We start from the raw sequence: 14,354 nt of genomic DNA, 5'->3' as shown, positions 1-14,354 counted from the left end.
TCACTTTTTTTTTTTTTTTGGATTCATCTATTGAAAAAAAGAGACTTCATAATAGTTCTAGTGGTTGGATGCAGGTAGAGCTAGATTTTTTGGAAAACTGTTAGTATGTCCTTTTTTGCCTTTCTAATGCCTCTCATTACCTCTAAATGTTGTGTCCTCTTGCTGTCCCTTCCAATAACCCCCACCTGGCTTTATAAAGAAAACTGGACAGTTGTGCAACAAGGGTATAAAGGAAACGGCTATAGCCCCTACCCTAAAAACTATATTATTTATTCTTTTACACTGCTTGAATCTAGCCCATAAAATATAGAAGATGGCATGCTGCCATACTGCCAAACTCAAACTGAATTATACAATGATACATTTTAGAGAGAGCATCAAGAACAGGGGTCAGGAGAATCACTCCATTTCTGGGAGCGTGACAATTGTGATTTGGTGCTCCCACAGATTCAGAATGTTGTCTTTGTGTGAGCTACTGGTCACCAGGCTTCTGGGAGATGTAGCCTTGAACATGAGTGATATCCGTGTGTCTGGTATTTTCTGTATGGCTATTTACCCACTTATCCATGCTTTAAATATGCTTATCCATGTTTATTCATCACCTGTTAAATACTTAGCTGTAAAATAGAGGGCAAAATTTTTATGTGAAATTTTTCAGTATTCCCAGCCTTTACTTTAGGGGATTGAGGAGATAGAGTGTCCTTTTTTTGCCTTTCTAATGGTATTCCCATCTTTCCTGTTGGCATTAAGTATTCTGTTTCTGGTTCTTCCCACACCACCAGACTTTTATCTTTTCTTCACAGTGCCTCATATTCAGAACTTTCCTCTTTTTCTTTGTCAAAAGTTATCATCAAAATGTTCCTCTTCTCTCAGGACTCATTTTTCAAGGTGATAACTGGTTAATCAGGTTTGTGGTATTTAATCAGAGACTTTTATTTGGACATCATGTAGCGCCCCCCCCAACAGAATTCCCATCGGGAATTTTAAACTAGTGAGGAAGGTATTTACATGGGCAGGCAACCTTGTCTTTGGAGTACTTCTAGATCCATAGTTGCTTACTCTGCCCATGGATATAGATCTATATAGAACATAAACTCCTTGAGTATAAGACTCTTGTCTAATTCATCCTTGTATCTCCCCAAGCACAGTCAATAATTAATGATTGTGGAAAGAAGTAATCACAGAACACATAATTATGGATGTAGACATGAAGGGACTTTAGAGGTCATCTTGTTCAACCTTATTCCACATGGCTGCTAAATTAATCTTTCTAAAATTCCAGAGGCATAAGAGCAGAGCAGTGCCATCACTCCCATGACATCTTACTTGTACCATTAAAATGATTTTCTAGTGGATATCTCTGCTTCTGCTGTTTTTCTCTCTATTACCACCAACCTAATCAACCTAAACACTACGATCAAAATAATTCTTAAACAGCTCATTTTACTAACTCTCCTCAAATCCATGGTCATCAGGGAACCTAGAGGTATTTATGTTCAAAGTCCATAGCCTGCATTCAGTGCCTCCATAGTCTAGTCTCAACATAATTTTCTCAATGTTTCTCTTCACAAATCCTGTGTAACACCCAAACTAGAGCATTTGTTATTTCTGTAATATTACCTGTACATCTTGGCTCTGTGATTCTTTACTTTAAGTATTCTCTTTTAAACATATATTGGATTACTTGCCATTTAGAGGAGGGAGTGGAGGAAAATTGGAACACAAGGTTTTACAAGGGTCAATGATGAAAAATTACCCTTATATATGTTTTGAAAATAAAAGGCTTCAATAAAAGAACAACAAAAACTCCCTTTTACTTAAATGCCCTCTCTGCCATTTCTTACCCTATCAGTTCTTTAAAAAAAAAAAAAGAGCTTAAATATGATTTCTTCCATGAAAACTTCCCTATTGCTTCTCTCTTTAATTAGTTTTTCTCTTCTCTGAAACATGCACTTCATACTTCTTTTATTGCACATCTCTATTGTACCTCTTATTCTCTGTTGTCTGTGTTCACATACTATTTCCTCCTTCCAGAATGCAAGTTCTGTGAGGGCAGGAACCATGTCTTTACACTCTGGTATTCCCAGCAGAGTCTTACACATAGAAAACACTCAATAAATAGTTGTGGAATAGACTTGAATTGACAATGTGAGAATGAAACAAAATATGTCTTTCTTTTCACACATGATATTGCAGATTCTGGATAAAATTGAAGATGTGCAGGAGTTCATTTACAGTAAGGAGCCTGAACTGCTGAAAGCCCTGATTTCTGTCCAGACTATGCATGTCACCATCATCATAGCTCATCTCAGAACCGAGCAAGATGTGCAAAAGTAAGAACTCCATTAGCTTGTCTGGAAAATTGATTTTATTCATAAGGTGTTTATTTTTTTCCCAGACCTCATTCCATTTAAATAACATATTTAAAGAAATGTTTTCATATTCAACACAAATATCCTTTTCTATTAAAAATGTTATTTATTTGTAATTCACTGGGTTTTCAGCATTAGAATATATATCATCTATGTGACTATGGTAGGGTGGTGGGCACTGTACTTAATTGAGCTAAAAATGGGAAAGGTCTTTAAATAAAGGGCAATAAGCATTTTATTAAGTACCTATTATGTTCCAGATTCTGTGCTAAGTTCTTTCCAAATATCTGTCTGATCCTCACATTAGTTCCTGGAGGTAAGTGCTGCTGTTATCCCCACTTTTTTTTTAGCTGAGAAAACTGAGGCAGATAGAAATATACAGGTCAGTCAGTATCTAGAGCTGGATTTGAACTTGACTTTTCCTGCCTTCAGGAATTCTTCAGCATTCTATGCACTGTGCCTTCTAGCTAGCTGCCTCTTTAAATATACATAGCTGAGTTAAAATGAATCTGCCATCCAGATTAACATGTAATACAAAATAGTATTGAGAGCATAGTGACTTAGGAAATTTCTCTATGGAAGCTATAAAATCAAATATTTTGATCATTGTAATCTCCTTAATAAGCCCCAACTGCACATAAGTTTTGAAAGGTAAATGAATATGTCTAGTACTAGGTTAAAAATGGTTAATAATTCAATGATCCAACTTCCTTGAGTTGAGGAATCTGAGAGAATAAGCCTGGAACAGGACATTTAATCTTGGGTATTTAGCACAAATACTATGTTTCCATGATCATCAGTCTAGTTTATAAGGAGCTGCCCTGGTAGGATTTGCATGCTATTTGGATGGCCACACCTCTGGCTCATGCACTGCTGCTAGCCAATCAGGGTAGAAGCACAGAAAGCCTAGGGGGCAGGAGATGGAAACAAAAAGACTGCTAGAGAGTCTTAACCTGATGGAATCTTTTATTTTTAGGTTGAGAATGGGAGTTGGAGGAAGGAATTAAAGGTACTTTGCAAATTGGGTGATGGCTGAAATTGAATGCTTTGAGCATTAGTGAATAGGAGTCATCCATTTCACTTTTTTTCTTTAAAACCCTTTGAGGATCATTATGTGGGAATATTCTTAGATGCGCCTCACATGGAGATCTGGGAAATTAAATCAGTTTCCCTCACAAATGCCCAGAGCTTTATATTGCTTCAAATCTGTAAAGCATTTCATTTCCTTTATAATAACTAAATGGAGTAGCTAATGGCAGCATTCTTATCCCCATTTCATAGATGAAAACATTAGTTAGAGACCAAAAATTAATTTCCCAGAATCCCACAACTAATAAGTGAGAGAGCAAAGATAAAACTTTAACTTGTCATGATCAAGCCCATAGATTACAGAATTAGCTATAGATTAAAGAATAGGAAGAGGATTTCAAGCTCAAGTTCCCAGCTGGCCAGAAAGAGACAACAGAATAAGGGCTAGATTTGAAGTGGGAGGATCTGAATTTGAATTTTTGTTGATTGGAAATTCACCTTCTCTAAGCTACAGTTTTCTCATCCATAAAATAAGATTGGAATAGATGATTTCCAAGATCCTTCTGCTTTCAATGCATAGATTTCTACCTTTCAAAGTCTAGAAGAGATTTTTTGGTCCATTCGCATCCAATTCTTCATGAGCCGGTTTGGAATTTTCTTGGCAAAGATGGTGGAAGAGTTTGTCGTTTTCTTCTTCAGATCATTTTACAGATGAAGAAACTGAGGCAAACATGGTTAAGTGACTTTAGAGTCACACAGCAACTAGGAATCTGAGGCCAGATTTAAACTCTGGTGTTTCTGACTGCAGACCCCAAACTCTTTATTGCGTCATCTTACTGCCCTCTAGAAAAGACACTACTACTTTAACTCTGAGTAGCCCCGAAAGAATCAATTTAGAAAGCCTTTTCTTATTTTGAGATAGCCTTTCCCTTTCCCAGCCTATACTAGTGGTGATACCACTAGTCTAAATCTTGAAATATTCATGTAATTGCCTATGACAATAACAAATATTGGGACTCAATTAGGAGATCCCAAGAAGGGGCCTGAATTGAGATATTACCTGGATTAGTTGCCAGAATTTAACTCAAAAAGGGGGAAAGAAAGTATAGTATAGGTTCAAGATGTCAAAAGAAACCTAGCTTTGCCAGCTTGTGGCTGAGTGACCACAGTAGATATGATGGAGTAAAAGATGAATGATGAGAAGTGAGGGCATCATAAAAAAAAATTCTTTTTTTGCACAAGGGTTCCTGGATCCTATCTATTTATGTTCTAAATCTGCCTCTTCAGTGTCAGACTAATAGGTCTCAGTTAGTAGTCACAGAACCCAATCATCTTATTCTTAAGGCAATGTTCTTTCCATTAACCTGTCTCTCAAGAGCAAGATAGGAATGACTTCTTCAAGATTCACATCATCCTACCAACTTACACTGCAATGTTTCAGCAACTTAGAATATGCTCATTGAAAATTGATTTGGATGAGAAATTCATCACCCCTGCATTCAAACCAGAATGGGAGTAGAGTTAGGGAATGAGATTCTCCCAACTTAGCCAGGATAGTCTTTGGGTGACAGGGGTATAATCAATCACAAGACTCCTTTTTGATAAGACCCATCAGTGCTCCTCCTTTACAGATACAGTAATTGATAAACCAAAATTACAGGGCTAGGGGCCCAGTGGTGTAGAGTAGGGATTCGGCAAGACAACATCTTTCTGTTCAACTCTGGTGTCAGACACTAATTAGCTATGTGGTTTGGGGTAAGTAACTTAACCCTGCCTCAGTTTCCTCATCTGTAAAATGAGCTAGAAAAGGAGATAGCAAACTACTCCAGTATCTTTACTGAGAAACACGAAGAGTTGGACATGACTGAAGGTGAATTAGCAACAAAAAAAAGCCAGAATTACCTCCATTCTATGATGAAGCATTGGGGTAGGATTTTAGTGGAGGAGTGGAGAAATCTGAGAGCTGAATTGTTTTAAGTATACGTACCATAATTTCTTGTTTCATCTTACTTCCTTTTTTATGACTTAATATTAAGTAGGGAAAAATACAGTTTAATTGCTTACAGATAGAGTAACTATGTGAGAATGATAACCAACTTCACCAGAAATAATCAATATTAGCATGTAATATGCTTGGTTAATTTTATTAAGCCACCATTTCCTATTTTTATAATCACTTAGAAGTTATTAGGTGGCACAGTGAATGGAGCATTAGGCCTGGAGTCAGGAACATCTGAGTTCAAATCTGGCCTCTACTTCTATGATACTAGGTAAGTCATTCTGACCTCTGCCTGCCTCAATTTTCTCAACTGTAAAATGGGGATGATAATAATAACCTCCTCTAGGGTCATTGTAAGGATCAAATGAGTTCATAGTTTTAAAATGCTTAAGCATAGTTCCTGGCACAGAAGAGATACTTAAGAAATGTTTATATCATCTCCTTTTCAACTGTGGGATCATACAGATTAGAGTGCTTAAAGATTTAAACTTTTCAATGTAGGAAAGCAGGGATGACCTATGTGTGTTTTGTGGGGCTTTTTTGTTTTTGTTTTTGTTTTTGTTTTTGTTTTTGTTTTTGTTTTAGTTCTGAGATGTTCAAATCTTTGCAGGGTCTATTATGGAAGATAAATGGGAAATACTTTTCATTTATCTGTCCTTGGTTTCCAGGGAGTAAACTTTAAATCAAATCTTTAGCTTTGTGTCATGGCAGTGGGGAATGCAAGTGCCTTTCAGGTGGAATGAGAAGTTATGATTAAAGCCCATGAAGGGTTGAGAACAGATATGTGGCAAAGTGGTTTTGTCAAGAGTAATCCCTGGAATGTAGAGTGGGTACCATGAGCCAAGCAGGGACTGAAACAGGAAAGAGGACAAGTTTAAGCAACAAAGGGGAAAGAGCTAACCACTAATGGGTTTGTAGAGACCAAACCCTTCCTACCTTATAAGTAGCAGAGGAGGACAGTCCATATAAGGGGATTTCCATAGTCTTTTCATCTCTCAGCTGGAAAATAAAAGCATCAAGCTGGGAATCTCCATGTTTAATGATATTTCCTGCACCTATATCCCCATCCTCTTCCTCCTTTGTTATGATAAATATTTGTATCTTTTAGATGTTCATAAATACCATAGTGCAAAATCTAGAGCTCCCATTTCCGGGCCCTGTTCTTCATCACCCAGGCAGGCCCTAAGTCAGAAAGACAGCTATTGACTTACTCTTTCACCCTGAGAAAGTCACTTCAATACGGTGGGCCTCAATTCCCTCACTGGTAAAATGGGAGAGTTAGACTTAATGTTCCTTAAGAGTCCTTTCAACTCTGAAATTTATGATTCCACAATCCAGTGTGTAGGAGGTTCCATTAATGTAAAAAAAAAATAGACACTCAACTGAGAAAACCCTATAGTATTTATATAAAATTACCTTCCTGCATTCACCAAACTTGGAATGAATGACCTTTTCAATCCAACTATTTATTCCTGAACTTTATTGAAAACCCAGGCAAAAGGGTAAAGGAGGTCTTTGAACTAACATTTCCTCATCAACCTCCTGACATAATCATGAAAAAGTGAATGCTTTCTGGGACCTCATTATGTTAATGCCCCAAACATTTTAATTAGAAACACCCCCAAGTCCATTCTTATATCATCTATTGCCTTTGGGCATATATGGCTAAGAAGATGTGATTTGTGAAAGTGCAATGAACTGAATAAAACTTAATATGCTTGTTGATAACTTTCCCAAGGGTTTTCATTCCTTCAAAGTGTACCAGGTATCTTAATTTGGAATATTTTAAATTCATTTCCATTTCCAAAGACATGAATCAAAAGTCAGTTCTGGAAAAGGATTTGTATTCACTTGAATATAGCCAAATGCAGTGTCACTCACTTTATAAGAAAAGTCATCTGGAGAACAGAAAAAAAAAATCAATTATTAAAAGAGAAATGGGTGTGGGGAGAAGGAGGGAAAGGAGTAAATGTTAAAAAGAGCTTATCATCCAGATTGCCAATACCAGTCACTCAACAAGTCACTTTGCCCGTGTAGGTCTGGCCTTCCTAAACAAATCCTGAACTCCTAACAGGACTGTAATTCACATAGCATTTATTTCTTCTACATGCAGTGTTGTAACCAAATTAGAGCATTTGGGGATCTTTGCTATTTGGAGGCTTTGAGATCTTTGATAGAAATATCCATCTGTACTGAATTTCATTTTTTAATGCCTAAATATATATTCCAGAGAGGCCCCTTTTTGCCGTTATTAATTGAAAATTAGCCTCTCTCTTAAAGTGGAATTATTTACTTTTGTTAGCTCTTTAACTGCTTAAAAGAGTTATATAAAATGTATGTGTTGTGTGTGTGTGTATATATATATATATATATATATATATATATATATATATATATATAAAATGTATGTGCATATGTGTGTATATATATACATATATATAAAATGTATGTGTATGTCTATATATATATATAAAATGTATGTGTGTATGTGTATATATATATATAATGTATGTGTGTATGTGTATATATATATATATATATATAATGTATGTGTGTATGTGTGTATATATATATATAATGTATGTGTGTATGTATGTATATATATATATAGTGTATGTGTGTATGTGTATATATATATAATGTATATGTGTATGTGTGTATATATATAAAATGTATGTGTATATATATATATAAAATGTATGTGTGTATGTATATATATATATAAAATGTATGTGTGTATGTATATATATATATAATGTATGTGTGTATGTATATATATATATATATATATATATATATAATGTGTGTATGTGTATGTATGTGTGTGTGTGTGTATATATATATATATATATATATATATATATATATATATATATGAATGAACAGGCTCAATCCTAGGGAGGCTCTGTGGCCTGGATCTGAGGTTCCATGGTAGACTATAGGGAGAGATTTTTGCAAGGCTGATTGAAACTTTCAGAGACTCAAATAGTGGCAGATAAGCAGCTGCTTACTCTGACTTATCATGGGGCCAGCCTTGTTGATGAAGTTATAAAAAGTTTATCCAAAATCAGGCCCATGAAAAAAAGTTCTGATTTCAAATCCCAAATACCATACCTTCATTAGCATAGTTTTTGATTCCTCAAAAGAATTAGTAAGAGAGTCTTTGATGTATCAAATATTAAGTCTTTGATGTTTCACATACTATGTGCCTAGAGGGATTAATTCTGATTAGAAAAGTATAGTACATAGCCTATCTGGTGCCATTGACTACTTGTGCATTCTTTTATTAATGTGCTGATAGAAACTGGCATCTTGGTAGTAGAAATGCCATGTGGATACTATGGTATTACAACATGTCCAATCATCTCAGACCAGTTAACCAGAGTTTTCAACTAAAAGAAGATGGGAAGGGAGATACTAGAAGGGGAAATCTTCCCCACAGAGGAAGTGAAAAATGGCTTTTTTCTCCCCTCAACGCACCATAATCAATAATCTACCATATTCCTTTGTTTTCCCAGAAAGAAGATAATAATCTGAGACCCTGTCAATGATTTTTCTTCTCTTGTGTGTTCTTTTAACAGAGCCATTTCAGCTCTGGAACAGAGCAAAGTTCGTGTGGTAGAGCTTTTGGATGGCAAACGTCTTAATATGACATTTCATGGGATTGGCCAGTTTAACAATCAAATAATATATGTGAAAATGTCTGGAGAGCAGGAGCAACAACTGCTGAGCAGAATTGCAGGTTAAGTATCTAAACGTGTGTATGAGTAAAATCAGTCATGGTTGTTGGTCTGAAATGTTAGGTTTATTTAAATAGTTTTTGACATTTTATGCTCCACTAGACATTTTATTCTGAAGATAAAAGAAAAATGCATTCCTGAAAGGGAGAAAAAAAAAGGTCAATTTTTCTCTATCAATTGTATTAAGAAATATGATTTGGAGATATTTGTCCTTAGGAATTCCTGTGCTTTATAATCTCCTTAGTACTAGCTTCCTTCAATCTTTTTTAATGTATAGAGTGGTTTTTGTTTTTTTTTTTCACCACTTAGGATGACTCCTGATGGGGAAGAAGTACTTTTCACAGTGCCTGGCACATAGTAGGTGTTTAATGAATGCTTGTTGATTTGATTCAAAGGGAGAAAACCAAAGAAATCTAACAGAGAGGGAAGTTCTGGAATGATTTTATATCAGCAGAGGCCTTCTGATCAACAGGACTGCCTATGGTCTCACAGTTAGATGGGAGGATCATTATAATTATTCCCCAGTGATTTAGCTTTTACCCACCCAGAGCCACTGTCTATTTTGAGAATGAGTAATTAAGCAATGATTTGGGGTCTAGATCTTTTGTGTGACTGTTGATTCCAGCAATTTAACCCTGTTATCTCCATTATTCAGGCCTCTATTCAAGCACCAGCTCTCTTCATGAGTATTACTCTACTAAGAGAAGATGCTTTGGGGGTTATTAAGATATGGCAGGATAGATATAGTCCTTCAAAAGAGTGTCAGAAAGGGCCTCCCCCTTTCCCTGACAGTTCAAGCTGCATGGGACTAAAGACAGATTATACAAATGATTCCCACCCCCCTAGGATGCATCTACCATTGCCTCTTTATTCAGCTGCTTGCTGTCATAGCGTGAGTCAGGCTTGCATTTGTTTCTGCAAAATGTGTTTTGAGAGCTTCTTTTCAAAAGGAATTTCCCCCTATCCATTTTCAGCTCTTTGACTTTGAGGATTACAGCTCCTTTGAAAAGCAGCTCTGTCTTGCAGTTTTAATTTTCTTTCCTTTCCTCACTATGAAACTAAAGTAGTTTTCTCAGAGCAGGGGAATATACACAGCCTCTAATAGACATGGTCCCTCAGTATCAGTTTTCACAAAGTGACCAAGACTGCTCCCTTCCAATTTTGTGCCTTTCCTCAACCTTTGCAAAGTGCTCAACAAAATAGAACAGCCAAAATACTCAAAATATTCAAGTATTTCCCTGAACTTGATCCATTTGGATTTTGTGGTCAAAATCTATTGGTTTAAAATTATGTGTTTTTTAATTGTTGTTAGGGTTTTTTTTTATATTTGGAGTTTATAATGAAGTTATATATAATATATAATATATATAATAGGTTATATATAACCTATTGTGGTTATTCCCTTGTCTAGCTATCCCTTAAGACTGAAAGCTCAGTTATTTAAACCAGAGCAACAGTAACAATTCCATAGCATGTGAGACCCTTGCAAGGAGACACGGAGGCAGCTCAAGAAATGACTCTTCCTCTTGATCTGAACTAGGATAGAAACAGTTACTGGAGTGGAAGACACAATTACTCTATATCTTACTACTTTATCAGGCAGAACAAAGTAGAGAATGTTGACCATAGGGCCAACACTTAAACAAAAAGTAATAGATAGGTATCAGATTGAAAAGGAGCAGTAGCAATGACTTGGCCCCCACTTACAACTCTATCTAGTGTCCTAGAAGTTTGTCTAACTGATCAAGATTCTTAGACTCCAGTTAAAGATTTAATATTGACTGTATATGTGACCACATACCTATGTGACTGAACCAGGGGGACTTCACGAACCCTCTTTCAGGTCTTGATGTCTCTGACTGCATATAATGGAAGGATAAGTATTAAAAATATTGAATAAGAGGAAATATGGCATAGGAAACACTTTGAAATCCTTTGGGAGAAAAATATTAAAGACATTTTGTTTTTCATTATTTTTTGTTATAAAATGCTTTTTAATAGGACAGCTAGATGGCACAGTGGATAGATCACTAGCCCTGAAGTCAATAAGACCTGAATTCAAATCCCATCTTAGCTATGGGACTCTGGGCAAGTCACTTTAACCTCAAATGTCTTGCCAAAATAATAATAAGTTTTTTAAAAATAAAAATAAATGCTTTAATATAAAATAGATTATTTTTCAAATATATATTATTGGAGCTAATTTATCATTTTATACTGACAAGATGCAGAGTTGAAAAGTAACAAGTCAAGTCAGTAACTGTTTACTAAGCTCCTCTATGTACTAACATTTTTCCTGCACACAGTTTCATTTTTTTTGGAAACTCAAAAAAAGTTTGTTAGGGTCACACACTAGCTACGTCATTTCCTGGTTGTGAATTAACTCTCTTTTGAAGAAGGATCAAGTTTTAGGGCCACAAAAGTACTCTGGTATTCCAGTAACTAATGCCTAATGCTTCAGTGTTTGAACCAATGCACTGAGACCTTAAAAAGGAAATGGACTTTTGCTTATAATCACGAAATAACTGGGTCTAACAGCACTCTGCCCACTTTCATCCTCCTAAAATTAAGAAAAGTCACCATGCTTTATTTAGTTCCCTAAGGGGAAGTTTGTTCAAAAAGACAAAAACAAAAACAAACAAAAAAAAAAAGGTCAGACTGGACCAGGGTAAGCAGACATCACCAGGTAATAATATTAGGTTTAAGCAAGTGATTGCTCTATTTGTGAACTGGGCTATCCAAGCCATAGCATTGCTGCTGAGCAATGAATAAGGCAAAAATAATTGTCCGATCTGAATGCTGGACAAAATATTGAGCTATATAGCCAGCTATCCCTGCTTATTTGCCCATTACTCTTTGTTAAAGGCAGGGCATGAGAGAATGAATTCCTGGAATATCTACCTTGAATTTGAACTGTGATCACATCACCAGTAAGATGTCTGTCTCATTGACAATAGACAAGGGATTGGTTTAAAGGGTTTAATTTAATATCTTATGATAAGAGGGCCACCCTTGATTGCATTTAATGTGTATTGCATAAGCAGACAGCTCATTGATTTGCCTGTGTTGCTTCAAAATTGTCTGCTTGAAAGATAATATCACATTTGGACCAGTGTATTTTATCTCCCATTATCTCATTCCTCTCAATATGTAGGGTTTATGCATAGTACTTTTCTTCCCTGTGCTGTGTGCATTTCATTTAATTTTGGGAATCTCCAAAGGTCCAGCACCTTAAGTAATCACTAGGATGAAAGCTCTTCTTTCCACAACTTAAATACTCTTTAAGGAAATGAAAATGAAATTCTCTCTTTGTCACAAGGTCATTTGGAAACTGATCTATGTATGTTCTCTCTCTACCTTCTCACATATAGTGTATATGTACCCATTCACATCAGTTATCTACATAAGTTCAGATAGCACCATTTTCTTGAAACTGATCATCACAATAATAGCTCAAGAGATGTAGAAGTCTACCTGCTTCATAGTCAAAATGACTTGGGTTCAAGTCCCAGCTCTAACATATACTAGTTATGTGATATAGAAGTCACTTAACTTCTTAGGAACCAAAGAAACTTGATAAGATTAAAAGTTACAAAAATAATACAATTGATAATCCAAATTTGAAAGGAATTTCTTCACTTGAACATCTCTAAACTAAGGAAATCACAAATTGGAATCTTCTCCCCAAAAAAGGCTCACATTTAGATGTTGCTTAATTTTACGTATAGTATCATTTTTGGTCCTCAGAATAATCCTATAACTTACTACTATTGATTAGCTCCATTTTACAGATCATTAAACTAAAACTCTTAAGAGGTTAAGTGAATTACTAGTAAATATTTGAAACAAGATCTAAACTCAATTTTTTTCTGATTAATAAGTATAGAATTTCTTTTTTCAAGTTATAAGAGAGAATAACACTTCCAGGCCTCAAACTATATTATACAACAGTACTCATCAAAAACATTTGAAATTGAGTAAAAAAAAATAAAGAAGTATATCAGTGGAGCAGAATATACAAGGGAGAATCAGAAATAATGGAACTTGATGTTCAATATTTTATAAACCAGAAAATATAAATTGCTTAAGAAAGAATTCCCTCTTTGATAAGGACTGTTGGAAAAACTAGAAAGTAGTCTGGCAGAAATTAGACTTAGACCAACATTTTGTGCCATCTTCCATAATACAAAATGGATACATCACCTGAATATGGAAGATCACTCCATTAAAAAATAGATGATCATATGACTCTCACAATTATGGATGAGATGTATTTTTAATCAAACAAAGCATAGATGCAATTCTAAAAGATCAAACAATTATAAATAAATCATTTTGGTTACATGAAATGGAGAAACTTCTACACAAAGTTAATGCATCTAGTATGAAAAAGAAAGCAACTGAATGGGGAAAAAAAATCAAATTTCTCAGATGAGGATTTGGTATCTAAGATACATGGACAATTAACAGTTAATACAAGACCTAAAGCCATTCCCCAATAGATAAGTGATCAGAAAATATGGACAAATAATTCTGAAAAGAAGAATAGCCAGCTATTAATAACCATATGAAAGGGTGCTCCAAATCACTAATAATAAGAGAAAAGCAGAGCCAAGTTAGAAAGTTTGGAGATCATCAGATACTATGCCTCACCCACCAGATTACTTATTGCTATTATTCTACTGACAAATCCTCTTGTTTGTTGTTCCTGGAAAACCTCCAATGAAGAATAATTTATTACCCATTCATTCCATATTTGGGCAATTCTTATTATTAAAGTCTTCCTCTAATATCTATTCTTCTATCCATTGTTTCAGTTTTTCTACATATTCAAGCAGAGTTCACCTAATCCTTTTTTTGAATGACAACCATTAAGTATTTGTGAACAATCTTATCCCCCTTGTTTCCTCATCCATAAGTCTTCTCTTAAGTCACACAATACTCATTTCCTCAATTCAGTCCAATAAGACATAATTCTTGAGTCCCCCTCGCTATCCTGATGGTCTTCCACTATCTATGTCCCTTTGTGGCATTTTTCTTTCTAATTCCCTTCTAATTTCAGAACTAATTTCAATGCTTCACATCCTATTTGAACAGAACAGAGTACCATAAGTCTTATCTGAAATGTTTGTTTTCCAACTGTATCCATTTCTTCATGACTCCATGATACTAGAGTAATTTGCCATTTCCTTCTCTAACTCATTTTATAGATGG

At 35.2% G+C, this 14,354-nt stretch overlaps 1 protein-coding gene across 2 annotated transcripts in view; it reads left to right on the top strand.

The window, feature by feature from the left end:
* LOC141547068 (uncharacterized) overlaps nt 1-14,354 on the top strand; it is an 80,513-nt gene that overhangs the window by 43,695 nt on the left and 22,464 nt on the right. For both annotated transcript variants that reach the window (XM_074275414.1, XM_074275405.1), the window contains exons 5-6: nt 2,197-2,333; nt 8,982-9,142. In XM_074275414.1, coding sequence (XP_074131515.1) covers nt 2,197-2,333; nt 8,982-9,142 — 298 coding nt within the window. The remainder of the gene's footprint in view (nt 1-2,196; nt 2,334-8,981; nt 9,143-14,354) is intronic.

Source organism: Sminthopsis crassicaudata, chromosome 1 (assembly GCF_048593235.1).
Source record: "Sminthopsis crassicaudata isolate SCR6 chromosome 1, ASM4859323v1, whole genome shotgun sequence".
NCBI lineage: Eukaryota > Metazoa > Chordata > Mammalia > Dasyuromorphia > Dasyuridae > Sminthopsis > Sminthopsis crassicaudata.
This window is presented reverse-complemented; position numbering and strand designations above follow the sequence as displayed.